This window comes from Pipistrellus kuhlii, unplaced genomic scaffold (assembly GCF_014108245.1).
Source record: "Pipistrellus kuhlii isolate mPipKuh1 unplaced genomic scaffold, mPipKuh1.p scaffold_m20_p_19, whole genome shotgun sequence".
In the NCBI taxonomy this organism is placed as follows: domain Eukaryota; kingdom Metazoa; phylum Chordata; class Mammalia; order Chiroptera; family Vespertilionidae; genus Pipistrellus; species Pipistrellus kuhlii.
In genome coordinates this window covers 7,625,735-7,650,664 of record NW_023425504.1, presented here as the reverse complement: position 1 = coordinate 7,650,664, position 24,930 = coordinate 7,625,735, and the positions used below count along the sequence as shown (strand labels likewise).

The 24,930-nt window shown below is 42.8% G+C and overlaps 1 protein-coding gene across 4 annotated transcripts in view; it reads right to left on the bottom strand.

Moving 5' to 3' along the window:
* The window catches only part of ARHGEF6 (Rac/Cdc42 guanine nucleotide exchange factor 6), a 131,541-nt gene extending 114,742 nt beyond the window's left edge, over positions 1-16,799 (bottom strand). The window contains exons 1-2 of one of the 4 annotated variants that reach the window (XM_045583483.1): positions 16,183-16,799; positions 14,838-14,921 (exon numbers count right to left, since the gene is read on the bottom strand). In XM_045583483.1, the coding sequence (XP_045439439.1) occupies positions 14,838-14,921; positions 16,183-16,347 (249 nt within the window). In that variant the 5' untranslated portion in view covers positions 16,348-16,799. Of the gene's footprint in view, positions 1-2,763; positions 3,445-14,837; positions 14,922-16,182 lie in introns of those variants that run through there. The other 3 variants (XM_036443454.2, XM_045583482.1, XM_045583484.1) reach the window with 3 other exon arrangements.
* Between the last annotated feature and the right edge of the window lie 8,131 nt (positions 16,800-24,930).

The following is a 24,930-nucleotide window of genomic DNA, read 5'->3' as shown; positions in this document are numbered from 1 at the left end:
CTTGCACATGTGCCTTGACCAACAACTGAACCAGCAATCTTTTGGTGCATGGGACTATTCACAACTAACTGAGCCACACTGGCCAGGGCAACATTTGTATTTTTAATATATATATAGATATGGATATATACATATATATAATTTTTTATTGATTTCAGAGAGGAATGGAGAGGGACAGAGATATATTAATTAATAGAAAAATCAATGATGAGTGAGAATCCTTGATCGGCTGCCTCCTGCACTGCTCCCCCTCCTGCCCCACCTCTCCCCATTGAGGATCAAGCCCAAAACGTGGGCATGTGCTCTGACTGGGAATGGAACCATGGCCTCCTGGTTCATAGGTCAATGCTCAACCACTGAACCACACCAGACATGCTCTAGTTACAGCCATATCTGAAAACCAAGGGGCTAGGTGTTTCTGTATTTATCATCAGTTCCTTTGGAGAGAGAGCCTGACACATGGCAAACAGAATGATTTCTGGAGTAAGGTGTATATCAGTGATTACATTTTGGCACCGTGAGACTGGCAGTTGAGACATCTAGATCCATGTTTGGCAAACTGCGAATCATGAGCCACATGCGGCTCTTTGGCCCCTTGAGTGTGGCTCTTCCACAAAATACCGCAGCCTGGGAGAGTCTATTTTGAAGAAGTGGTGTTAGAACAAGTTTAAGTTTAAAAAAATTGGGCTCTCAAAAGAAATTTCAATCGTTGTACTGTTGATATTTGGCTCTGCTGACTAATGAGTTTGCCGACCACTGGTCTAGATCATCCACAAACCAGCACTGTGTGATGAGCACAATGCCACCTCCCTCTTGGGATTGTCGTGAGGATTGAATAGAATAACATAAATCTCCCAGCACAGTACTTAAAACAGGAGATAGAGAAATGCTGGGTACTCAGCTCCTTTTCTTCTTTCACATCTAAGTTCCCTATGTACAGTGATGAGCAGATTGCTTTAAATGAACAAAACTCATACTCTCCAATTTCTCCTCCTGAATGAGTTTCTTTGTAAAGACTGGAGTAATATTATACTTGAACTAGTGATGTCAGACAAATATCAGACATTTTTGGGGCCCTAGTGACTCACTCTATTCAGCACCTGTTATCCCTGAAGATGAATGGAGAGGAGGCCATCCGTGGGAAATGCAAACCACAGACCCTCCTTTCGAAAGCTCTGCTCCTGTACTCCTAAGAACAGAGCCAGCCTTATGCAAAGACAAGGCCAAGATGTGAGTTGGTACAAAGAATAGGGAAAAAATTGGTAGCTCAGAAGATATACCATCCATAAAACATATGCCAAATGAAACACTTTTATATAAAATGCCATGTTTTAGTAAAAACAAACAACCTTGAGCTGAAAGCAGGAGATCCAGGTCAGAATTTTAATACTACCACTGGTAAGCTGCCTGACTTTGGTGAACTCAACTTTTGTTTCTCTGTCAAATGAAAGCAATGCAATGCCATCCTTCCCACATCCTTTACAAATGCCCAGTAAGTTGCAGAGAAATAGACAACATTCCAAAAAACGTTAAGCAGCAAAGAAATGCCAGATGAGAACACTAGCTAGAAATTTACTTTGTTCCAAACTCTAACCAGCACCACCCCTCAAGACTGAGAACTCTCTGATATTAACTGCTTCAAGCACACCTGCAGGAAACGACAATAGCCCGAAGCCCGTTTATGTAAGAAGGGACTGAAGCATCGCCATCAAGTAGCAAAATATTTCCCTTAAGAGAAGTCCCTGGGAATGCCTCAGCTGAAGTACAAGAGCAGGCCCAGGCCTTAACATTTTGGAGAGAAGTGCTTTCAGTCACGGAACACCAGAACTGTTGCTGGAGCAAATGATGTCATTGAAGCTCCTCTTACCGTGGTCAATGTCAAAATTAAGATAGGAAGTTCAAGGACAAATTGTGGGGTTGCCAAGCAAATATGTTAGAAAAGCAGTTGCTTCAAATTTTTTAAATACTTTACAAAACATCAACTGAAATTTAGCCTAGTCTACAATTTGTTTGTTTCATGTAAAGCTTTTATTGACAAAAATAAACACAGTTGCATAGAAAACTGTATTCCTTTACTCTATTTTTATTCCCATTACACATTAAGAAAAGGGAGAGGGAAAAAAAGTCATGTGAGTTACCTTTATATCCAAAACCAGTAACAAGCCAAAAACACAAATATAAGATTTTTTTAAGAGACAGAGATAAACTTAAGGGCTCTCCACTCTAGAGATAAGAAACGAATAGCTCAAATACCTGTTGGGTTTTTTAATGACTAGAAAATAACTACAGGCAGGTTGGAACATTTTGTAGAGAGTATAGGTCTTTCCCCTTACACAAACCATTCCTGCGACAGACCGGTATACTCATCGCCAAAAATATCCCCAAATGTACGGATGCTGGGGATGGAAAGGGGAGGCATCAAATTCGTATTTTAAAAAACAAACAAACAGTACTGTGGACTCCTTGCCCTGGTGGGGGGTTGTAGGGAAGGAATCCGGTCTGATGCAAACCTTGCGGCCAGAGCCGGACAACTCGCCCCTAAGTTTGGCGCGTCCTCTCTCGGCGCCCTCAGCCTCCGCCCTCCCTCCGGGCACCCCGGATCTCAGTTCCCTGGGAGGCCTTGGCAGAGAAGGAACCCCAAGACTGGGGCTGGGAGCCAAGGCAGTGGAAGGGCAGCTCCCCGCTAAGGGGCAGTCCTTAGGCACCACCCAGAACCCTTGAGCTGTCCCTTTCCCCTAACCCGCTGCCCCCCAGGCAGGTCACCTGGCTCGGCCACTGCCCGCTTGTCCTCCGGCTGCTCGCTGACTCCAGCCGCCGCCGCCGCCGCCGCCGCCTCCGGGAAGAGGCTCGTCCTCCGGAGTCACCCGGCCGGCGAGCGGGCGGGCTACCCGGTGCCAAGGCTGCGGGAACCGTTCAACCGAGCCCGAGCTGGGACCCTGCCCTAAGCGCAGCCGCCACCAGGGCGAAACTGGAAAGCTTGGCTCGGCTCCCCCGGGCGGGGAGGGGCGGCTGCAACTTTGCTCTTAGACGCCGGCGAGGAGGGGGCGCCAGTCTCCAAACTCTGTGCCACGCCCGGAACCTCTCAGTCCAGGAATGATTTTTTTTTTATTATTCCGTTATGTTTTTTTGTTTTTATTTTTTGTTTTTTTAATCTAAAGGGAAGCCAGACTCTTGCCCTCAAGTTCTTGCTTCCAGAATGGTGCCCCTCAATGGGCTGAGGACCAAGGGGCCGAATGCGAGGAAGGGGGTGGCGGGGGATGAGCCCGGCTGGGGGCGCTGGCGGCGAGCCGGCCAGAGCACTAGGGCGGCGGCGGCGGGCCTGGATCGGCTGCCTGGGAACCTGCCTTTGCGGCTCTTCAGGACCCTGCTCAGCTGTCAACGCTGGCCCCCTCCTGCCTGGGAGGGAGGGAGGCCTCGAGAGGCCGGGCTAGCGGCGGGGAAGCAGTGACCCGGACCTGGATCACCCAAGTAGGAACTGGAAGTGACTGCGGCGGACGGCAGAGCAGCAGCAGCAGCAGCAGCAGCCACCGAGTAGCTGCGGCAGCTGCTGAAGCTCCGGTGTAGCGGCAACTGCTACACTGCGCATGCTGCTGCCTCCCGCGTCAGCCCGGAGTTCAGGGCTGTCAGTGCCAGAACCTCAGGCGGGAATCCCGGCCTCACAGACTAGCCTGTTCCAGTGGCCCATGTCCTCCTCCACCCCCCGACTCCGCTCGGAACCCCAGGTTCTATGGTGAGCAGCAGAGACACCCAAGTAAGGAAGCATTCTCCAAGGGCCCTCCAGATGCCTCTTTCCCTAAAGTAACCTTGATGTCCTTCCTGGGATCTCTGATAACAGGCCCCAAATCGAAAGTCTTTTTGAGGGAGAATAATTCAAAAGGTTCATGATAGATGGAAAATACTTACAACATTGTTGAAGTCCAATCATGGGCGCCATTGAATGTAATTCATGAAACTCACTAAGAGTATCCAATTTGTTCAACAGAAGAGAAAATTTTACCTAAATCCTCTTTAGTCTTCCCACTAGTTCAAATTGAGCAGCTAAATATACAAAGTTTTGCAGAGTGGAAATTGATGGAAAGGGGCCAATTAAAAATAGTGTCCAACAGTTAGACATTACCAATCTCTACTCTAGTCTCTTCATTTTACAGATGAGTCAACAGAAGCCTAGAGAAGAGGACTCAGACTTCACACAAGTGGCAGGCTCCGGGCTTGAAGGACGGTCTGCTGATAGCCATTACAGTTACTGAGTAGTTGTCTGCCCCTCACACCTCACTCCTCGGGGGAGGTCCTACTCTTCTAGAGCTAGAGCTCGTCTATGCGGAATTTAACCTTGACTCCTGATCATTAGTAAATCTGCTTTCCTTCCAAAACTCTTCCCTGCAGAGCAGCCCCTGTGAAATAGCAAATCAACCATCCCACAGGCCCCACTTTGGGTAGGGCACCCATGCTGCTCCAGTGACAAGGCAGAGGGAGTGAGTAGAAGGAAACAGGAGGCAGTGAGGGGGTGGGGGCAAAGAGAAAAACCCTTACTGACACCAGCTGGTGAGAGAGAGAGAGAGACAAAAAAGGGGGGGGGGGAGAAAGAAAGAGAGAAAGAAGCACAAAATGAGCCTCATATATATTCAATTAAATGCTTCATGAATAAAACATCTTTTACAAAGTAGGCATGGCCAGGAGCAGGATAGGAGATGGTAGCAGGTCCTTGGCAGTGGATTGGTAGTAAGGTGGCAGGAGACTGCTGGGAATGAGGTGGGGGAAGCCTGGCTGTAAGGAAAACTAGCCACAGAACAATGCAATCAGAGAGGTACCAACTATCCAGGCCACTCCGGAAGGATCAGAAGAACTGTGTATGTCCCTGATTCCCACCAAGTTCAAAGGCAAAACCAAACCAAAACTACCATTGCTAGACTCCTGTTGTCAAGGGACTTCCTAATCACATTCTACCTAGACATGAAGACTTTTTTCATATGTTTTGGAATATTTACTCTTGAGGCTTATGTGTCCACCTGCCTTCTCTATTCTGTAAACAAATAGGACAGATATACATATTTGGGTCACAGAAAAAGAAGTACAACTGGAATAGAAGGAGTGATAAGATGTCCAAACTCAGTAAGAATCATGAAATACAAAATATAATAATAAATAAAATACCATTTTTACTCAGCAGTTTAACAAACAGTAAAGATAATATCGAGGGCTGCCAGGAACATGAGGAAGAAGGCATTTTCTACACTATCGGTGGGAGTAGAATTTCATATAGCATTTTTGTAGGGAAATTTGAAAGTACCTATAGAATTTTGATTCAGTAATTTTATTCTATGAACAAATATGCTTCAAGAATAATCACAGATGTACACAAATCTCTATATGGGTATCCAAGATGACACACTGGGATTTATCCTGGGAATGCAAGATTGACTTAACATATCAAAATCAATCAATGTAATACCACATATCAATATAATAAAAGACAAAAACCAATGGTCATCTTAGCAGAAGCAGAAAAGAACTTTGAAAAAATCTAGCATCCTTTCATGATTAAAAAACAAACAAAAAAGTAGGAATAGAAGGGAACTTCTTTAACCTGATAAAAAGCATCTATGAAAAACCCACAGCTAACGCTATACTTAATGACGGAAGACTGAAAACTTCCCCTAAGATAAAAACAAGATTAGGATGTTCACTCTCATCACTTATATTCAAGATTGTACTGAAGCTTCTAACCAGGGAAATTAAGAAGAAAATTAAATAAAAGGCATTCAAATTTGAAAGGAAAAAGTAAAAATATCTCTATGAACAGATGACAAAAAAACCCCACAAAGAATCTAAAAAAAACTATTAAAACTAATAAATAAGTTCAGCTAAGTTGAAGGATACAAGATCAGTATACAAAAATCAATTGCATTTTTATACACTTAAAATGAATAATCCAAGAGTAAAATTAATAAAACAATTCAACTTACAGTAGCATCAAAAGGAATAAAATACCACCAAGCATCAAAATACCATCAAAATATTTATTATACCACAAAGCTACATTAATCGATTCAATGAGGAGAACAAATAGTGTTGTTATAACTGAATACCCACAAGTAAAAGCATGAATTAGGAACCTTACCTCACATCACATACAAAAAAAATTAACTCAAAATAGATTTAAAAAAACGTAATTGTAAGAGGAAAAAACTATAATACTCTTAGAAAAAAACATAGGAGTAAAACTTCATGACCTTGTATTAAATAATTGTTTCTTAGATATAATACCCAAAACACAAGCAACAACAACAAAAATAGGTGATTTTCACTTCATCAAAATTGTGTTTCAAAGGATACTGTCAACCTTGAGAAGGTGCTTTAGATAGTACTTTGTTTCCCAGGTGTCTCAGCAGACTAACCTGACCAGCTGCTACCTGTGTGATTCTCTGATTCACTCCCCTGCCATCCTGATCGACCCTAGGACACTATAGCCATATGAAAACATAAAGATGGAGGTCATTTGAAAAGGCCAACTGGCCACCCAGAGGGTCACATGGCAGCAGCTCCTTAAAGTGATTACTATGTCCCACAGCCAATATTGAAAATGTCAGTGTGCTATTGCATATCTAGCATCATTGTTTTGCATTTCCAAACTGACCATTTCAAACTGATACTCTTTCTGTAGGTAATAGTGTGTTCTGGATAATATTCAAGCCCTGTTCTTGTATTTTTCATACATTAACAGTTTTATATCATCAACAAAAATCTAATAAGCATGCCCTATACTAGGCACCATGCAAAGTACTTTAGGCCTGAGAAATAATCTATCTAAACTGGCATAGGTATCCATCAATGGATAAATGGATAAAAAAAGATATGGTGTATATTAGTATACATGGTGGAATATTATTTAGCCATGAAAATGATGGACATCCTACCATTTGCAACAAAATGAGTGGACCTTGAGCACATTATTCTAAGTGAGATAAGTCAGAGAAAGACAAGTAGGGTGTGATATCACTTATATGCAATCTAAAAAAAAGTGAAAATTAAAAAAAAGAGAGAGCAGCCGAAACCAGTTTGGCTCAGTGGCTAAAGTATTGGTCTGCGGACTAAAGGGTCCCAGGTTTGATTCCAGTCAAGGGCATGTACATTCATTGAGGGCACATCCCCAGTTGGAGGTATGCAGGAGGCAGCTGGTCGATGTTTCTCCCTCATCGATGTTTCTAGCTCTCTATCTCTCTCCCTTCCTCTCTCTAAAAAATCAATAAAAAAAATATTTTTTTAAAAAAGAGAGAGAGTAAAATGATGGTTATCTGGGAATGAAGTGAGGGGATAAAAATTGATGTTGTTTGAGGGTACAAACTTACAGTGAGTCATAGTGATCTAATGCACAGTATAATAAATATAGACAACAATATCCTATATAATAAAAGATTAATATGCAAAATAACCATCACTCTGCTACACCCACAAGCCACGCACAACAGCCAATCAGGAGAGAGTATGTAAATTAACCCAACCAAGATGGCTGCAGCCATGGAGCAAGCAGGAGGCTTGAATTTCTCTGGCAATGGAGGAAGCCAAGCTTTCCACATGCTGTAGCGGGCCCAGGCTTCCACTCAAGGCTAAAAAATTTCAATTATAGAAGATAAATAAATCCTAACAAAAATGGCAGCAGCCAGGGAGCTGGAGAGAGCAGGAAGCTTGAGTTGCTTCCAGCGATCGAGAAAGCCAAGCTTTCCACAGCCCTTGTCTGCTTGGCCTCCTCTTAAGGCTACAAAGTTTGAATTATAGAAGATAAATAAATCCCAGATCCTAGGGTCTCTGCTTGGGACACCGGGGGTGTGGCTAGCCTGCATACCACCACAGGCCCCTCGCTCAGGCCACCCCACACCCCAAGGGAACTCCCACCCTGATCCGGGATATCCTTCAGGGCAAACCAGCCAGACCCCACCCGTGCACCCAGCTTCAATCCTATCTAATAAAACAGTAATATGCAAATTGACCATAATTCTGACACACAATATGGCTGCCCCTGTGCTGTCAAAGATCCTCCCTCCATGTGGAAACAGGTTAGTCACCACAAGATAGCCAACAGGGGAGGGAAGTTGGGGGCTATCAAGCTTGCAGGGGAGGGCAGTTGGGGAGGGGGGCAGGCCTGAAGAGGAAGGAATTTGGGGGCGACTGGGCCTACAGGGAAGGGCAGTTGGGGAGGGGGGGGCAGGCCTGCAGGGAAGAGCAGTTGAGGGGGGTGACCAGATTGGCAGAAGAGGGCATTTGGGGGGACCAGGCCTGCAGGAGAGGGCAGTTAGGGGTGACCAGACCACCAGAGGAGGGCAGTTAAGGGCAATCAGGCTGACAGGGGAGCAGTTAGGCATCAATCAGGCTGGCAGGAGAGTGGTTAGGGGGTGATCAGGCTCACAGGCAGAAGTGGTTAGGGAAAATCAGAAAGGCAGACAGGCGAGCCGTTGGGAGGCAGCAGTTCCAGATTGTGAGAGGAATGTCCAACTGTCCTATCAGGATCAGGCCTAAGTGGGCAGTCAGACATCCCTCGAGGTGTCTCATTTTGGAAAGGCTGGGCTGAGGGGCACACACCCCCCATGCATAAATTTCATGCACTGGGCCTCTAGTTGTACTATAATTATTACTTTGGGCATATTACAATGTATAAATGTATCAAAGTAAATCATTGTACACCTTAAATTTATACAATGTTACATATCAAATATGATCAGTTCAAAATAAGTTAATTTTGAGGAGAAACCTAAATGGTGGCATAGGCAAACACCTAAACTGCTGCCTCACACAACAATCTCAAAACTACAACTAAAAGACAAAACAGACATGATTCAGAGCCACAGGAATGTTGGCTGAGTGGAAATTCTACAACTACAAAGAAAGAGAAAAGCACATGGAGACTCAGAGGAGCTACAAAAGGCAGAGGTCTGGAGGCATGCGTGCAGAGTGAGCATGGAATGGACTGACTCCTGAGTGTGCTGCTGACTTTCTCTAGTGGGAGGTAAACGGAAACTCCTGACTGTTCTGAACTGTAGTTCCGGGCAAGAATCTAGGAACCCAGACTCATTTGGGGAGAAACTGGACTGTCTGGTAGTGGGCAAAACTTGAGGGCAGCTTTCTTTCAGAGGTGCTCACAGTAATTACCAAGGGACACTGAGACCCAGGGGCCTCATAGGGCAGGGCTGATGGGAAGCTAAGGCTGTCTGCTCCGCCCTGAAACTCCGCCCATCCAAGCTGAGCACAAGGCTTTTGCAATTTGCAAGTCTGGTCTCATAAAGGTGTCTCTAGCACAGAAATTCTCCCAATGCAGACACAGCTGATCCTCACAGCCAATTGGCCTGGAGGACAATTCCTCCCAGTGACACCAACAACAATCAAGACTTAACTACAACAAGGCTGTGCACACAGTCTACGAAGGGGTGCACCAAGAGTGTCCACCTCAGGTAACTGGGGAGGCTGAGACACTGGGCCCTATAGGACACCTAGCACACAAAGCTACTCTACCAACCCAGGGAAGCAATGAAAATGCAGTGACAAAGAAACAGATCACAAACAGAAAAAATGGAGGAAATCAAAAGATGGGATATAGAGTTCAAAACCACGGTTACAAGGTTTTTCAAGAATTTTCTAGAAAAGGCCAATAAATTTAGCGAGACCCTCGAGGATATGAAAAAGGACCAACTAGAAATTAATCATACACTTATTGAAATAAAAAATATTATACAGAGACTCAACAGCAGACTAGAGGAATGCAAGAATCAAGTCAAAGATTTGAAATACAAAGAAGCAGAAAACACTCAATTGGAAAAGCAAAAAGAATCCAAAAATTTGCAGATAGTGTAAGGAGCCTCTGGGACAACTTCAAGCATACCAACTTCAGAATCATGGGGGTGCCAGAAGAAGACAGAGAGCAAGATACTGAAAACCTATTTGAAGAAATAATGACTGAAAACTTCCCCCACCTAGTGAAAGAAATAGACCTACAAGTCCAGGAAATGCAGAGAACCCCAAACAAATGGAATCCAAAGAGAACCACACCAAGACACATCATAATTAAAATGCCAAGGGCAGAAGACAAAGAGAGAGTATTAAAAGCAGCAAGAGAAAAACAGTTACCAACCTACAAGGGAGCACCCATATGATTGTCAGCTGATTTCTCAACAGAAACTATGAAGGCCAGAAGGGAATGGCAAGAAATATTCAAAGTAATGAATAGCAAGAACCTACAGCCAGGATTACTCCACCCAGCAAAGCTATCATTTAGAATTGAAGGTCAGATAAAAAGCTTCACAGATAAGAAAAAGCTAAAGGAGTTCATCAACACTAAACCAGTATTATATGAAATGCTGAAAGGTATTCTTTAAGAAGAGGAAGAAGAAGGAAAAGGTAAAGATAAAAATTATGAACAACAAATACATATCTATCAACAAGTGAATCTAAAAATCAAGTGAATTAAAAATCTGTTGAACAGAATAACCTGGTGAATATAATATAATCAGGGGCATAGAAAGAGAGTGAACTGACAATTTTCAGGGGACAATTCTCTATGGGGGTGCAGGAAGAGACTGGACAAAAACCGTATACCTATGGATGAGGTCAGTGGGGATGGAGGTAAGGGCAGAGGGTGGGGTGGGAACTGGGTGGAGGGGAGCTATAGGGGTAAAAAAGAAAAATAATTGTAATAATCTGAATAATAAATATTTATTAAATTTTAAAAAAGAAACTGAATTTGAAAAAACAAAAGCAAAATAAGTTAATGTTTAAAACTTTGCAAAGATCTGTGTTTAGGCATGTCTCTTAGCTATCTAGAATCTTAAAACTTGATGGTTAGTATTCATGGCTGCTGGGTGCATCCCTGCTCAACTTTCAGTCTCATGTATTGATTTAATTAGACTTCCCTCAGGGTTCTAGGAGTTCCTCAACCATCTCCTATATACCTCTTACAGGCATAATTTTGCATTCAATATTACCTTATATTAACAGTAACATTGAACAGCTAGTATGCATGCCTATGTACAGTAATATATTAAGTGCCTTAGATGGATTTTCTCATTTGATTGTTAAAACAATCCTATGCAATATATATTATTGTTATTGTTTTTAATCCTCACCTAAGAATATGTTCTTCATTGATTGTAGAGAGAGAGGAAGGGAGACGGAGAGATAGAAATATTGATGTGAGAGAGAAACATCCATCAGTTGCCTCCCTTATGCAAACCCACAACCTGGATATGTGCCTTGACCCTCAACCCTTCAGTACTCAAGACAATGCTCAAACCAATTGAGTCACACTGTCCAGGCTGTCATACATGATTAATGTCTCCGTTACACAGATAAGGAAACTGGAGCTTAAAGAGGTCAAGTAACTGTCTTATTCATTACTCTATTTTCAGTACCTTGTTCATAATAGCAACCTCTCCATAAAACAAATAATTGATTTAGTAAGAGAATTCTGTGGATATTGGAAAGCATCCTGGATCCTTCTTCCTACCTAGATAGCAGTTGTACTGGCAGAATCTGTCTGATGTAACCATTTAGAGGTCTGGAGTTTATTCAAAGTTAATTTCAGTCTATTTCAGCTTTTACATTGTAGCAGCTACCAATCCCCACACTCCCCAACCCCATGCCAGGAAGCAGTGCATGCATTCCAAGAGCTCTTTGCAGAAGCCAAAGTGGGCAGAAAGACCTCATCTCTTCCCCACCCCACCCCCCCAAAAAAAGAGGCCAAGTAACTTTTCTCAGAGTCACATCCTATCTAATAAAAGAATAATATGCAAATTGACCATACCTCCACTACAATCCCAAGCCACGTCCACCAGCCAATCAGGAGCAAATATGCAAATTAACCTAACCAAGATGGCTGCGGCCACAGAGTGAGCAAGAGGCTTGGGTTTCTCTGGCAATGGAGGAAGCCAAGTTCCTGGCCTGTCCTGGCCTCTGCTGAAGGCTACAAAGTTTCAATTATAAAGATAAATAAATCCTAGATACAAGGGCCTCTGCTTGTGTTGTCATGTCAGGAGACATGGCCAGCCTGCTAACCACCACACACCATTCGCCCAGGTGGCCCATGCCCCAAGGGAACCTCCACCCTGATCCAGGAAACCCTTCAGGGCAAACCAGCTGGCCCCCACCCATGTACCAGGCCTCTATCCTATCTAATAAAAGAGTAATATGCAAATTGACCATCACTCCAACACACAAGATAGCTGCCTCCATGTGTACAAAAGATGGCCACCACAAGATGGCCAGCAGGCGAGAGAAATTGGGAGGGATCAGGCCTGCAGGGGAGGGCAGTTGGGAGGGACCAGTCCTGCAAGGGAGGGCAGTTGGGGGTGATCAAGCCTGTAGGGGAGGGCAGTTAGGCATGACTAGACCTACAGGGGAGGGCAGTTAGGGGCAATCAGGCTGGCAGGGGAGCAGTTAGGCATCAATCAGGTTGGCAGGGGAGTGTTTAGGGGGTTACTGGCTGATAGGAAGAAGTGGTTAGGGGCAATTAGGAAGGCAGGCAGGCAAGCGGTTGGGAGCCAGCAGTCCTGGATTGTGAGAGCGATGTCCAACTGCCCGTTTAGGCCCGATCCCAGTAGGATCCCAGTAGGATCGGGCCTAAACCGGCAGTCAGACATCCCTCAAAGCGTCCCAGATTGGAGAGGATGCAGGCTGGGCGAGGGACACCCATCCCCCCTACCCCCCCACCCCCATGCATGAAATTCGTGCCTCGGGCCTCTAGTAGTCAATAACCGACCAAGCCAAGACTGGCCAAAATCTGTCCAATTAGAGAAGATATGTACTTAACTATGATGCCAATATTGCCTTATTACAATAGTCTTATAATGTTCAGGCCAGCCTGAATTATCAAAAAGAGATTTAAAATATGCCAAGTGCCTTTTATTTAAAAAATGAAAATTATGATATACTTTTTAGAAATACTTCTATTCAAAGTGGATAAAAAATATTTTAAGCATTAGTGCTTAAAGAAGTAAACATTAGTTATCAGACAAATCCACTTTTATGAAACAACTCATTTTCCAACAATGCCCATGAGGTGTTTCTGTATTATCTAGTATTCTTAGAACTGCGAAGCAGCTTAATACACCTTCTGGCAGCTTCAGAATGCAGAAATCATTGGCAACCTCATCATGTTTTTATTTGCCAAATAAAAATGGAAACACTATTACCTGTTCCCTAGTAGCCATCATTCAATAAGGGATATAGAGTTATCTCAGGCCATACCTACTACCTCAAAAGCTATACACACATGTGCCCATGCACACACATGTGCCCATGCACATACATGTGCACATATGGACATGTGTGTGCACACACATACATAGATCTAAAATTGGGCAATGGAAACAAATAGAAAAATAAAATAAAATTTGTCAATGGAGAAACCTAGAATAAAATATTCTGAGACAAGCATAGCCTGATGCTATGGGTAGCTTTAGGAAAAATTTTAAAGCAAGCAAAGTTTATATAGGGCAAAAGCTACTTGTATTGTTATTAATAATACTAGCTAACATTTGGAGAATACTAAGAGAATACTATGTGTGAGAAACCCTGCAATGAACATGAATTTATTGATATCTCACACCAATCCTATGAGACAGGTACTAATATTATTCCCACTTTACAGCTGAGAAGAATGAGGCATAAAGGCATTGTTAAGAAACATGTTGAAGTTCACAAAGCTACTGGTGAGAAAGAACTGAAATTTGAACTCAAGCATTCTAGTGTCAGAGTCCATGTTCAAACTACTAATACTTCCCTAGAAATACTACTACTAATGATTGTATACACTTCTTATATCCCTGGTCTTATACTAAGCACTCTACATACATTGTGTCATACTAGAGGCCCAGTGCATGGATTTGTGCACCAGTGGGGTCCCTCAGCCTGGCCTGTGGGGATTGGGCCAAAATCAGCTCTCCAACATCCCCCAAGGGGTCCCGGATTGTGAGAGAGCACAGGCCAAGGGACCCCACTAGTACACTGGGCCTCTAGTATGCATATAAGATCTTTGGTTGATCTCTTCCCACCCTTCCCCCCCTTCCCTCTAATATTTATCAATCTGTTCCATGTTTCCATGCCTGTGATTTTTGCTCCTGTGTTGAGCGTCTACCCCCTGATGGTCAGTGCATGTCATAGCTAGTGGTCAGCCGGTCGGTTGGTCACTTAGGCTTTTATATATATAGACATGTTTTGAGGTTGGAGGTTTTAGTTCTAAATTATTATGCAGCATTTCATTCGATCTTTAAAACAACCCCATGAAGTACCTATTATTTGTGTCTATTTTACAAATAAAAATACTGAGGCCCAGAGAAGTGAAGTAATTTGGCACACAGTCAAAAGTATCAACTGAGTTTCAGTAAACCCCTTATAAGTACAGTAAGGATCCATGTAATATAAAATAATGCAACATAATTTAATATACAATTTCTATCTCAGGGTCAGGTTCTCTCAGTGTTTCAAAGCCTCTGTCCTAAAGTGTTAATGGAAAAAAAGTAACAATAGACATTTTTCCCAATTCAGGGGGAATGTATTGACCCTCTATAGCAGCCATTTCCCCTTAGTAGGGAAGCACACCGTGCAAGCTTTGTCACCAGAAGCCTGCTTTCAGGGCTTGATATCTGAAAGAGTTTTGTTTTGTTTTGAAAATGGTTTCAGGAAAAGCCAAACTACAATAGCAAGCCACCACTGGAGTCACCAGTCTTAACCATGGTTTCTGTAAAATGCTTCCTCTATTTAACAGTGAAAATAAACCAAGGACTTTTACTACAATACCATCTTCACTTGCAGAGTGAAAAAAAAAATGACAAGAAAGGCAATCTGGGTTGGCTTACCTCCACTTGAAGGGTTGCACATCCTTTCAGGAAGTCATTGATGTTGTTGATGCAGTCAGCTTCTGTTTGGGGATCCAGACAGTACTAGAGAAACATGGTCAAGTGTCACTTGGAAACTGTCATCCCAGATCAAACATGCCATATTCACCATTTGCTAATAACTGCACATGCAGGCTTTTTAAGGCAGGGAACAACATTGCTGTCAATCCAGGAAGAGAAATAACCACCAAAGGAAGTGATGCAAAAATCTAAACGGTTGGTCTTTGTTTCAAATGTCACCAAACCTTTAGCCTCAAGCCATCTCTACTTATAAACTTTTTCTCATGCTTTTTGCCTGAATATGGTAATAGCAAATCAGAGAAACCCAGATTTTTATTTTTATTTTTTTAGTTTGTTTTTGCTTTCAAGTTACTACCTCGCTCCCTCCTCTTCATGATGATTTATTCAAGTATATTTTACTCTTTGTTTTTCTTTGCATCTGATCACAAAAATCTACATTTTACCACCATTTTCTCACTGCTTTTTAAGTTTAAGAAATTATAAGCAAGTCAACTTTTTCAATAAAAATACAAACTAGTACAAGAAGGCAAAACAACTACTCAGCGTCACATTCCTACTAACCTTAAGAACATACTTGCATCACTCTACCTTTAAACTGACTTAAAGTGCCTGCTTTGAAAATTGTCCATTCTCGTGACTATGGGTTTCCAACATTAAAAATTTTGGATTTTTAAAAGAGAATAAGGGTAGTTTCACTTTGAACGCACGTTGTACTTGAAACGTATATTTGGTTTTTGTTGTTTTAACAAACCTATGTGCCATTGGGATTATTTCTCCTAATTGCTAAATAGCCTCTCTTTCAATTGATATTTTATTTCTTTAGGAAGAAAATCTACATTGATTTTAGTCAAACTGTCACTAAACACCATCAATATCTGTTAGAAATTATTCCATTGTTCCACAGACTATTATGTACCCCAAGTTTAAAACATGTCCTCAGTACACAGGGACATATCTCTGTGACAGAATAAACTTGTCAGGTTTGGTTTTTTTTTAGAATAAGCTCGTGATATGGGTGTTCTCCTGGTCCCCTAGTATTATATCAGTGGCTTAAAAGGCTTTTTTTTTTTTTTAATAATACTATTCTTGGTGGCCAATTACTAAACGATAACTTTCATTTTCTGACTTTTTCAAACTACAAAATCAGTAAGAAAGAATATCCAACTCTTAGAAAGAGATTAAAGTAGGAGAGTCCCAAGATCAGGACAATAGAAAATCTCAAGTGTTACATTATTGCTGCTCTCTCATAGTTAGCACTTCTAAAGATATTGTAAATGTTTCTTACCTTTTCTACAGAGCCAGGCCTCAGTCTGTTGATCAGTTTGCACAGCACTACCCCATTTTTCAGCGAGGACTTCAAGAACTCCTCCGGATCGCAGATAGTTTTTTTGGGGGAATCTAAAACTCCCAGGGATATAAGCCATGTCACGATTTGCTCTTCTGGATTCATTCCTTAGAACTGTACGCTCGGAACAGCTCTCTGGGGCAGCTGCAAGGACGAAGCCACATCCGCGATTGCATCTGCTGTTGTCTTCCTTTTTATGAGTTCTCTTCTGGTGCTTGCAGAGCAAAGCTTTAAAACAACTTTCTTGGACAACGTTGGAACTCACTCAAATTATGGGATTTTAAAGCCACAAAGATCACACTCAAAGATGTGGGAAGAGAATTAATGGAAAAACCTGGATAACACTGGTTTTCTTTTTCAAAATCTGCAAAACAAATTCATTAGACTAAAAAAAAAAGAAGAAATACACACACGAGCACACACCAAGGGGAGAAAAAAAAAAAAAAAAACAGTTCAAGAAGCTGTAAGGGAAGGAAGTGAGGAGGATGCTAGGGAGGGAGGAGACAGAAGGAAGCAAGCGCTCTTGGAAAACAGAGGTGAGCCAGCACTTCAGGGGACCTTGGAAATGAGACACTCTTGGGCCAGTCTGGGAAAATGCTGTCAATAAATAGTCTAGCCCCAGTGAAAATCTGGCTTCTGTCAGGAGGAAGATGCCAACTGGCTCTTAGGTCAGACAGATCTGAGCCTCGTAGGGAGCTCTGCTGGCACAAAATGGCTCAAAGAAGGTAGGTTCATAAAAATTATTCCACGAAATGGTTGAATCTCCACAAACTGTCTCACAGAGATGGTGTGTTATGATCATTGCTTGCAAAACATGTTGAGTTGCATGGTGACACAGTGCCAAGCAAATGAAGATTGTGCCTGCTGTCAGCCATCACTGTATATAGTCAGAAGCTAAAGGAACGGCATTTTACTTTGCAGCCAAAAAGTTATGTTTAGGGAAATGGGCTAAGGATAACATCTGACATCCTGTTTACTTGCATTCTTGAGCAATTATTTTTCTAGACCTGATTTCACTACACAATCCAGCTGCAGTACCCTTAACCGAGGCTCAAGCAGTCACATAAATGGGGGGGGGGGGGGGACTCTTGAAAACAGAATTTTTTAGAACAAAAAAGCACTTGTCCTCTATCTATACTAATCTGATGTTTTCCAAAAGCATTAAAAATGCTTTTCTGAAGATAAAAACTGGGCTATAACAAAAGTTCTTGAACTATTCTGAAACATTTTTAGGACCAGTCGAAATTGTCATACAACTGAAAAATTTATAAGGCCAACTTTAACAGTACAGTATAGCCTCCTCCTATTGGTAAATGCACGGAACTCATCATCACTACCCATCCTCATATGTGGGATCCTCCTAAGCTTCCTTTTCAACTCAGCTTTAGGCATATACTACACTACCAAATAATCATCTTATATTAGTCTCCTAAATGTTTCCCAAAGCTTCCCTTCTTGCCCTGTCATAACACTCATCACACTTTACTATTATTACTTTTTGATCTGTCTCCTCTGTCAGAATGTAACCTTCCTGGCATAGGGGTCTTCTCTATCTTGTTTAACACTGTTTCCAGCAGAGTGCCTGGTACACAGCAGATGTTAAAAAATACTGAATGAATGGATGATTGAACTCATAATGTCCAGGTATAGACCCTACCTGATTATAACAAGGATTTTTTTTTTATGTTTTAATGTCTTAAAACATTTTTCCTTGCTAATGATTTTTATACTCATATTGAGGTACTAGAGGCCTGGTGTATGAAATTTGTGCACAGGGTGGGTGTCCCTTAGCCCAGCCTGCACTCTCTCCAATCTGGGACTCTTTGAGGGATGTCCGACTGCCTCTCACAATCCAGAACTGCTGGCTCCCAACTCCTCGCCTGCCTGCCTTCCTAATTGCCCCTAACCACTCCCATGCCAGCCTGATTGATGTCTAATTGCTCCTCTACTAGCCTGTTTGCCCCAACTTCCCTCCTCTGCCTGCCTGGTCACCCCTAACTGCCCTCTCCTGCAGGGTTGATTGACCCCAATTGCCCTCCCTTGCAGGCCTGGTCCCTCTTAACTACCCTGCCTTGCAGGCCTTGTCCCTCCCAAATGCTTGCCCCTGCTGGCCATCTTATGGTGGCCATCTTGTATCCACATGGGGGAAGGATCTTTGACCACCTGGGGGCAGCCATCTTGAGAGTTGGAGTGATGGTCAATCTACATATTACCCTTTTATTAGAAAGTAGTGGGGACCAGCTGGTTTGCCCTAAATGTTGTCCTGGATCAGGGTGGGGGGTTCCCTTGGGATGTGGGGTGGCCTGGGCGAGGAGCCTATGGTGGTTTGCAGGCCACCTATGCCACCACCACCACCACTCCCCCCACCCCACCCCTCACCCGCAACCCAAGCAGAGGCCCTGGTATCTGGGGTTTATTTATCTTCTACAATTAAAACTTTGTAGCCTGGAGCAGAGCCAAGCCTCCTGTTTGCTTCGTGGTGGCAGCCATTTCTGTTGGAATTTATGTATCTTCTATAATTGAAACTTTATAGCCTGGAGCGGAGGCCAAGACAGGCCAGGGCTGCAGAAGCTTGGCTTTCTCCATCACCTGAGGCACCCCTTGCCTCCTGCTCTTCCAGTTTCGAGGCTGCTGCCACTTCTGTTGAAATTTATTTACCTTTTATAATTGAAACTTTGTACCCTTGAGTGGAGACCCGGGCCCATCAGGGTTTATGGAAAGCTTGACTTCCTCCATTGCCAGGGAAACCCAAGCTTTCTCCCTGCTCTCTGTAGCCACAGTCATTTTGGTTTGGGTTAATTTGTACACTTGCTCTGATTGGCTGGTGGGCATGGCTTGTGGGTGTGGCAGAGTGATGGTTAATTTGCATATTACTCTTTTATTAGATAGGATAACTGACATAATAAACTACATATATTTAATATGTACAATTCAATTAATTTTAACATATGTATACACCTGTGATACAATGACACACACACACACACACACACACACACACACACACAAAATCCAGATAAACCTTTCTATCACCCCCAAAAGTGTCCTTGTAATCTTTTAATCCTTCATCCTTCTCTTCTCCCAAAATCCCAGACAACTACCAATCTATTTTCAGTGTCCATATACAATATTATTTTGCCTTTTCTAAGATCTTATATAAATGAAAGTACACAGCTTGGCACCTTTTTTTGTCAGGCTTTTTTCAATTAACATCACTCTTTTTAGATTCATTCATGTTGTTGCATCTATAGTTTTATAACAAAGATTTGACATCCAAATGTTTGGTTTGATGTAATTACACTTATAAGAAAAATAGATATAATCAATTAAAAGTTTTAATTGACTTTTGACTTATGCCAAGTTCATGTAATAGAAATAAAATCAAAATCCATTTGTTGTGTGGTGTTTCTGGGAGCTAGGTGGGTGCCATCTCTCTGATGGAGAGACAGTCACACTCACCACAGACAACACAGCATATTTATTGGCTCCCAAAGGGGAGTTTAAGGTCAAAAGGAGTTTCGGGTGTGCCCAGATCCTATTCATCAAAATCTAGGTAAGCTCCTTATTTTTTTGGCTCAAGATTTAGCATATCAAGACCTGGGTGAGTCAAGGTCCTATTTGTTCCTCATTCCAAGCGCATGGATTAAGAAATCAGTACTGATAACAGGATTCTGCCAGTGCCCTTGGGCTAAGCTGATAAGAATTAAAAGAATGTCCATGTGCCTTCTCAGGAGGCTCTCTACATTATTGATAAAAGAAATTTCCAAATCTGACCTGCTTACGTACATTTTTATATGTCATTTTGGACAGTTTTTACAATAGTTCATCAATATTGTATTTTTGAGACAAATAAATTTGGCAGTATTATTAAGGTATCACTTATATTTTCTGATGAAGATGAAGGAAGCCTGAGTAATTTCAGGAACTCAGCCTAGTTCAAAATAGACTTGAGTCCACTGAGGTCATCTAGATGAAAATCTGCCTCATTTTGGACACTGGCTGTAGCAAATTACTCTAAGTCATAAAGTAAAATCAGAAAGGCAAAGCCTCCTCCTCAAGGCAGAAGAAACAGTTCTATTAGTATAAAGATTAGCAGTCAGGGTTAGTATGTTTAAATGTCAAAAAAGCAAGGAGCCGAAACCAGTTTGGCTCAGTGGATAGAGCATCGGTCTGCTGACTGAAAGGTCCCAGGTTCAATTCTGGTGAAGGGCATGTACATTGGTAGCGGGCACATCCCCGGTAGAGGGTGGCAGGAGGCAGCTGGTCAATGTTTCTCTCTCATCGATGTTTCTAGCTCTCTATTCCTCTCCCTTCCTCTCTGTAAAAAATCAATAAAAATATATTAAAAAGCAAGGAATTCTGGGACAGTAGCAAGCAAATGAGTAAAATGAGTAACCATGAAACCCTGGCTGGGTAAGGAAGCCAGTGATGATAGAAAAAATCTGATGAGCTGGGGAATCAGAAAGGAGGGTTGAAATACTGGAGGTCACAGCAACACAAAGGGCAGATTTCACATAAAGGCATGAGTGAAAAAAGCAAAAGTCTCTCACTCTACTTCAGATCCTTAATACCATGAGCCACAACCTATGTCCTCACTGGCTTTCTTACCTTCACCTGTTTGTCCTAAAGAGTTCTCTAGCACAACCGTTTGGTTGATTTTCCCAAAATTCCCCTTTAATATCCCTACTCAATAACCATCAAAGATTATCCATCACCTAAAGCAATGATTTATAAACAGCAATGTACAAAAATAATCACCTTGTGTGCGAAGGAGAAAGGAATGAATAGAACTTGAGCCAAATTAGGTAAACATTTTAATAAAAACTAGAGGCCCCGCCGAAACCGGTTTGGCTCAACGGATAGAGCATTGGCTTGAGGACTGAAGGGTTCCGGGTTCGATTCCGGTCAAGGGTATATACCATGATTTCGGGCATATCCCCAGTAGGGGGTGTGCAAGAGGCAGCAGATAGATGACTCTCTCTCATCGATGTTTCTAACTCTCTATCTCTCTCTCTTCCTCTCTGTACAAAATCAATAAAATATATTTTAAAAAAAAAACAAAAACTAGAGGCCTGGTGCACCAACTACGTGCATGGGTGGGGTCCCTAGGCCGGACCAGTGATCAGGACTAATTGGGGCCAGGCCAATCAGGGCTGGGCCAGAGATGAGGCAACGATCACCAGGCTGGGCATGGAAGGAATGGATGCCGGATGCTGACGCCACCATCATCAGCGCCCTGTCATGGCACACTTCCCCATCTCCCCCCTCCTCCTTCCCTCAATGCTGTGCTACTACCACAGTGGGCAGGAGGTGGGCCGATCAGGGCCTGCCAGATGCGGGGAGGGACAAGGCATGGGAGGTTGGCCACCAGCCCCAAGGAGGAAGCTGGCCCCTGGGAAAGGAGCCATGTCTGCTGCCACCCACCCCTGGTTCCCCATCCCAGCCTAGGGGGCAGAGGGAGGGACCACGGGAGGTTGGCTGTGGGTGCACACTGACACCAGAGGGCAGCTCCTGCATTGAGCATCTTCCCCTAGTGGTCAGTGCACATCATAGCTACCTGTTGTTCCAGTCATTCCAGTTGCTTAGGCTTATATTATATATATATATATATGTGTGTGTGTGTGTGTGTGTGTGTGTGTGTGTGTGTGTGTGTATATATATATATATATATATATATATATATATATATATATATATATATATAATTAGAGGCCCGGTGCATGAAATTCATGCACGGCAGGGGGGAAGTGTCCCTCAGCCCAGCCTGCACCCCCTCCAATCTCAGGCTCCGACCTAGAGGGATGTCTGACTGCCTGTTTAAGCCCAATTCCAATGATTGGGCCTAATTGGGCAGTCAGACATCCCTCTCACAATCCAGGACAGCTGGCTCCCAACTGTTTGCCTGCCTGCCAGCCTGATTGCCCCCTAACAACAGCTCTGCGAGCCTGATCAACACCTAACTGCTCCCCTGCCAGCCCAAATGCCCCTAACTGCCATCCCTTGCCAGCCTGGTTGCCCCCAACTGCCCTCCCCTTCAGGCCTGGTTCCTCCAACTGCCCTCCCATGAAAGCCTGGTTGCCCCCAACTGCCCTCCCCTATAGGCCTGTTTGCCCCTAACTGCCCTCCCCTGCCAGACAGGTCACCCCTAACTGCCTCCCCTGCCAACCATCTTGGGGCAGCCATCTTTTGTCCACATGGGGGCAGCCATTTTGTATGTTGGAGTGATGGTCAATTTGCATATCACCTCTTTATTGTATAGGATATAAAGATCTGTAAGAACTAAGGTAAATGTCAACATTTCTTAAAACTGGTTGCCAGGTACACTGGAACCTATTATGCTATTTTATTTACTTTTATGTGTTCGAAATATTCATAATTGAATTTTAAATCTACTGGGGCACATGTTAGAAAGATTTGGGGGCCTTACTCCCCAATACCCTAGTTCCGTGGTTGGCAAACTGCAGCTTGCGAGCCACATGTGGCTCTTTGGCCCTTTAAGTGTGGCTCTTCCACAAAATACCATGGCCTGGGTGAGTCTGTTTTGAAGAAGTGGTGTTAGAAGAAGTTTAAGTTTAAAAAATTAGGCTCTCAAAAGAAATTTCAATCGTTGTACTGTTGATATTTGACTCTGCTGACGAATGAGTTTACCCACCACTGCCCTAGTTCAAAGGATCTGCAATGGGACAAAGGAATCTGTATTATTAAAGTGCCCCACTTGATCCTGATACAGGTGGACCAAGGTCATACTTGGAGAAATAACTTTATTTCTGCCAATACCTGGGTCATCCACAAGAACAATAATCCACAATTAGAACTATTAGGTCCTTGACTACCTGAATCTTCCCTCTTTATGCCTGTTCTATAAAAATGGATCTGGGTCCTTTAAATATTTTTTTATTTTGCCAGTTGGCATGACATGATGTTTTATCAATAGATAGTGGTGGAAAGACATTTCAGGAAAAAGAGATTTTTTTTTATTTTCTGTGTGTTCACTCCACATGCTCCAGACAACCTTCCAGCTTTCCTGATGCTCACCTTTTGTGGCATTGGCTTCCTCAATGCACAGTGGATAGAAGCTTCTCTGGACACCACCTTTTGGTGGTTCTGTAGTGAGTGTCTCTGGTGAGATACATCCCCTGTAACAGGCACCAACACCCTAGAGAGGAACATTTTCAGCAAGTTCAAGAGGGCAGATGTCCGGGGATATCCACTGACTCAGCACCAAAGCAACTTCTCTAACAAGGCCTGGGTCTCAACTATGGGTGGAGATATGGAGTATCACAGTTCTAAGAGAATGGCTACAATATATTATTTTTATATTGCCTGCCATTTGATAGTATATCTGCTATTTCTAACTCCTTTGTTGAGTTCCCTTTACATATTATTAGCCAACCCCTCATTACTCCAATCCCGTTATCATTAATAATTCTTTACATTAAATTATTTCTGTTCAAATCCCTCTGTGATTTCTCTGTCCTGATTGTACCCAGACTTACATGCCTCATTATCTTCAATGAACACTCCTCCAGATGATTCAAACACTTATAAGGTCACATCTTGTACTTTTGTCATAATACAAATTTCTCTGCTTCCTAAATAGTGAATTCAAACACTACACTTTTTTAACCGCAGCCTACCATCTTTTTTTTTTCACCTTGCTTGTTCAATTACTCCTACTACTAGTCCTTAACCTCATCAGGATGTTCAAAGCATTGTTTTCTAAAATTATTATATAAATTTGCATTCCCACAAGCAGGGTATGATTTTCCATTGCTCCACACCGTAGGTAATACTTGGTAGCTCAAACTTTTAAATCTTGTTGTTTGCCAAAACTGATTTGGATCAGTGGATAGAGCATTGGCCTGCGGACTGAAAGGTCCCAGGTTCGATTCTAGTCAAGGGCACGTACCTTGGTTGTGGGGACATCCCCGGTGGGGGGTGAGCAAGAGGCAGCTGATCATCAGTGTTTCTAACTCTCTGTCCCTCTCTCTTCCTCTCTGTAAAAAATCAATAAAATATATATATTTTAAAAATATATAAATCTTGTTGTTTTCATGGGTGTGAGTCTACTTTTCTATGATTACTAACAAAGTTGAGCAGTTTTTCATATATTGATTGGTCACTTATATTTTCTTTTCTGTGAAATAATTAAAGTGGGAAAATTATCTGAATAGATATTTCTCCAATGAAGATATGCAAATAGCCAATAAGCACAATAAGAAATATTCATGAGGACACAAGATGGCCACCACAAGATAGCCAGCAGGGGAGGGCAGTTGAAAGGTACCAGGCCTGCAGGGGAGGGCAGTTAGGGACAATCAGGCTGTCAGGATAGCAGTTAGGCATCAATCAGGTTAGGGAGTGATTAGGCTGGTAGGCAGAATCAATTTGGGGCAATCAGGAAGGCAGGCAGGCGAACAGTTGGGAGCCAGCAGTCCTGAATTGTGAGAGGGATGTCTGACTGCCCATTTAGGCCCGATCCCAACGGGCATCCCTTGAGGGGTCCCAGATAGGGGAGGGTGCAGGCTGAGCTGAGGGACAACCCACTCCCCAACACAAATTTCATGCACCAGGCCTTTAGTATTATTATAACAGTCAACTGAATCTCTATAAATAACAATCATCCATCTTTGTTTATCCACCTATACTGTAATTGCAGAGAGCTTGCCTCTCCATGTTAATCTAATG